We start from the raw sequence: 3,646 nt of genomic DNA, 5'->3' as shown, positions 1-3,646 counted from the left end.
CTCCATCCTGCTGTCCTCTCAGAGACGTCCACACAGAGACGGCTGAATCTAACAGACTGGTGCCACTGTGGCTTCGGTTTCGACTCCCTCCCCCCTTCGCCTCCCCCCGTCCAATTCTATTGGATATGAAATTAAAACAGAATCTGAACAAAAAACACTTTAAAATAGACAAAAATAAAATGAACTCATGTTCAGGTCCATGGCAACTTAAACTACTTGTAGTGGCACCAAACCTCCTTGATAAAAAGCCCATTAAATGTAACTCATAAAAACTGATACAGACCCCCCTCACCCCACTGATGACCTGTGACCTAGATAATTGTACAAACGATAATAAAACAAAAACGTCTCCATTTTATTATTAGTTGACAAACTAATTTTAAAGATGTGTTACAGTGCCCTCTGGTGTTAACAGTACGCTAATACAACAAAAGACATCGCTTTAAAAATAACATTTTAATTAGAAGTAAAAGACTGGGTAAAAAATAGGCTGAACGATAAACGGTTGCCGCGAGAGATTTGAGGTTTAATCGGCAAAATTAACTGAATTAAATTTTTATTCCCTTGTCAAACAGTGACAAAAACAGATGTTCAACATTAATCCACGATTGTCATACTGTCTCTGTTTTCTTGCAGAGTAATTTTCCTGTTGTACCGGAAATATATAAAGTAATTCTTCTTAGTTTGATAATTTTTATTATATATAAAGTAATTCTTCTTAGTTTGAACGTTATCCTGCAATAACCGTTCCTTTTCCCAGTGTCCATCGCCGCTGAACTGGAGTGTGGCGCCACCCAGTGGGGCGGCGACTCACCCCTTGAAAACACCTCACCGTGTCACCCCGTAAATAAAACTAAAACTAAAAAAAATCTTATTGATAATTTATGCTGAAATGTGTCACTTTATATTTTTGCATTGATTTTAAAATCAAGAGTAAAACGTCGAATCTGCGACAGAGAAATGAAAAAAAAAGTGTCTATTGCTAAACAGGAAGCAGGTAACCACGTGTTTCCGGAAGTAGCTGCAGTAGCAAAAGCAGCATTAAGTTGGGAAGGTTTTCATTTAAGGACGTGAAAACAATATAGACGTTACTTTGATAAAATCTTTCCCACGTAATTTCGACTGAAAGCTTGTCTTTCAAACATGTCGTCGTTCAGGAAAGCGTTGAAATCTCGACAGAGAAACCACCATGAACGATCTCAGGTAAACTGCGCATGTTCAATTCAAAGAACTTTATCACAGATTAAAAACAACATCGGAATGTGTCGAAGTGTAGTGAACACAGAATCAACAAGGAGTCTTTTATTTTCAATTTTCTCCCGTCAGTGCAAAAGTGGAACAATATTCGTTTTTTTTTTCATTTAAAAAACGTGATTAGATTTTGTTATTAATTCACAAAAAAAACAAAAAAAAGTTTGGAATTTTATATAGCCAACTGTATCATATTTACTGATTGTAATCCACAAGGGAATATGAGTTGACAGTATTTGGTTGATGTGTCAGTGAGACCCAAAATAAATACAAAAGTCATGGTACTGGTTGATTGGTCTTTAGAGCAGAGTTCTTAAATCTGTCAAAGTTTCTGTTCCTGATAATGTCATTAAAAGTTCTACTTCACCGTTTCTTCTTCCTGCTAGCCTGGATTCAGGAAACATTTAGGATTACTGGAGAAGAAGAAGGACTACAAGCTCCGTGCAGAGTGAGTCAAACTACTGTCGTCGTCAGGCTCTGTTTGGAGTTGGACGGATTTTGACGAAATATTTTTTAAAAATAAATATTATTTTGTTTCTTACAGTGACTACCATAAGAAACAGAACACGCTCGCTGCCCTGCGGAAGAAGGCCCTGGATAAGAACCCAGATGAGTTCTACTTTAAAATGATCAACTCCAAACTCGACGTAAGACGAGCAGCGTCAACGCTGTCCCTGTGTTTATCAACTGAAACCTATTGTAAAAGTGAATGAGTGTTTATTGATAAGCCGTGTAACTGGTTTGACACATTTCTGATTTGATAAGGATGGAGTTCATGTCGCAAAAAAAGGACAGGAGGAGGAGGTGACGGAGGAGCAGAAGAAGGTGATGAGGACACAGGACATGAAGTATGTGGAGATGAAGAGGACCGCAGAGGCAAAGGTCAGTTTCTGTTTCATATCTGGTCCTAAAATGGATATGTATAGAATTTTATTTATTTTTTTTACAATTTGTCTTTTTCACTTTTCTTTGACATTAAGGATTTAATTTTGTAACCTTTCTTTACTTTCTGTTCCCAGAAAATTGAGAGGCTAAAAGGAGAGCTCCACCTTCTGGACGCAGACAGGAAACAAAATAACAAGCACACATTTTTTGTTGATTCAAAGAAGGACGGTACGTGCAGGCAAACGGCCGACTGTGAGGCTAGGACGGAGGTCACCTCGGACCAACACGACCTTCTCAAACAAGTCTTTCTTCTGTTTGTCCTCAGTGCGGTCCTTTGATCTGGCCACACACCTGAACACAGCGCCTGAGTTGGTGGACCGGGTTTACAACAGACCCACTCTGGAAACCCTGGAGACCAAACGCGTCCAAGGAGCGACAGATGCTGCCAGTGTGAAGGTCTCCTTGCGGCCAGAGTAGATTTCTTTTTTTTTTTTTTTTCTGTGGAAGTTCACTGACTGACTGGAAATGTTCTCTTTACTCCGTGCTGGTAGAAAATGGCCAAACAGAGGAAGCACCAGTACAAGATCCTTTCCCAGAGGATTGACAGAGAGAAGAAATTATTCGTCATCAGTCAGAAGATCCAGGCGCGCAAGGATCTACAGGTGAGGAGGAGGAGAAGTTCATGGTTCTTCATTAGAGTTTGGTTCACAGATGTATTCATGGTCTTTTCTTCCTGTGTCCACCAGGACAAGAGCAAAAAAGTGGTGAAGGTAAAGAAGGAGACGCCAAACGCTGCACCCATTTACAAGTTTGAGCTCAAGAGGAAACGGTGATTGGAGTAAAACTGAACCACATGGAAAAACGACGACGATCTCATGAATTAAAAACTGCAGACATGGAAAATTTGTTCTACACTTGTTCTGATAATGTTTTTTTGTTTGTTTTTTTTACATATCAAAAACTGCAATGATCCTACAAATAAACAGAACATACTCACAGCAAAGTTGTTTTCATCCTCTAGATAAGTGATTCTAAACTGGTGGGTCATGACCCAAAGGCTGATCATGGACTAACTACAGTGGGTCATGGGTCTTTGACAAGGCAAAAAAAAAAAGCAGTCTCGCCTGTTCACACTCCTTATCACTAGGGGTCAATAATAACCAAAAAGTGACAGTGCTAGCAGAATTAGCTTGGCTAAGACTTGGAACTTAGCACCACCTACATGTCAGAGCAAACACAGGACACCATAGGAGTGAGACAAAACCACAGACTTTCCTCTGACCTCAGGACAACTTCTAAGACCAGCATTAAAACACGGCAGCACAGACGGACACAGTCCAACTGGGACCAGTACAGAGAACTTACTATTAAGATAATTGATCAGACAAAGTAGTACTTCAACTGGTATTTAATTTAAGTTCTAAAAAAAAAATCCCACAAACACAAACTCAAAAAGTGCACACGGACAATATACCATTTAACCAGTAGGTGGCATTGGAGTTCTGCGCTG

At 39.6% G+C, this 3,646-nt stretch overlaps 1 protein-coding gene across 1 annotated transcript; it reads left to right on the top strand.

The window, feature by feature from the left end:
* Positions 1 to 996: 996 nt before the first annotated feature.
* utp11 (UTP11 small subunit processome component) lies at positions 997 to 3,139 on the top strand. The gene is made up of 8 exons (XM_008322716.3): positions 997 to 1,203; positions 1,638 to 1,699; positions 1,796 to 1,898; positions 2,017 to 2,133; positions 2,271 to 2,364; positions 2,462 to 2,592; positions 2,688 to 2,798; positions 2,883 to 3,139. Exons 1-8 carry the CDS (start codon positions 1,144 to 1,146, stop codon positions 2,967 to 2,969), a joined length of 765 nt encoding a protein of 254 aa, XP_008320938.1. The 5' UTR covers positions 997 to 1,143; the 3' UTR covers positions 2,970 to 3,139.
* The last annotated feature ends 507 nt before the right edge of the window (positions 3,140 to 3,646 follow it).

This window comes from Cynoglossus semilaevis, chromosome 13 (genome assembly GCF_000523025.1).
Source record: "Cynoglossus semilaevis isolate Cse_v1.0 chromosome 13, Cse_v1.0, whole genome shotgun sequence".
NCBI classification, from domain to species: Eukaryota; Metazoa; Chordata; class Actinopteri; order Pleuronectiformes; family Cynoglossidae; genus Cynoglossus; species Cynoglossus semilaevis.
This window is presented reverse-complemented; position numbering and strand designations above follow the sequence as displayed.

What these genes read in the sequence shown, in the direction of transcription:
- utp11 (XM_008322716.3), top strand. Translation starts at nt 1,144, where the DNA reads ATGTCGTCGTTCAGGAAAGCGTTGAAATCTCGACAGAGAAACCACCAT. An exon ending in TGATCAACTCCAAACTCGAC is followed by an intron (nt 1,899 to 2,016) that starts GTAAGACGAGCA and finishes TGATTTGATAAG; the next exon opens with GATGGAGTTCATGTCGCAAA. An exon ending in AGAGGACCGCAGAGGCAAAG is followed by an intron (nt 2,134 to 2,270) that starts GTCAGTTTCTGT and finishes TTCTGTTCCCAG; the next exon opens with AAAATTGAGAGGCTAAAAGG.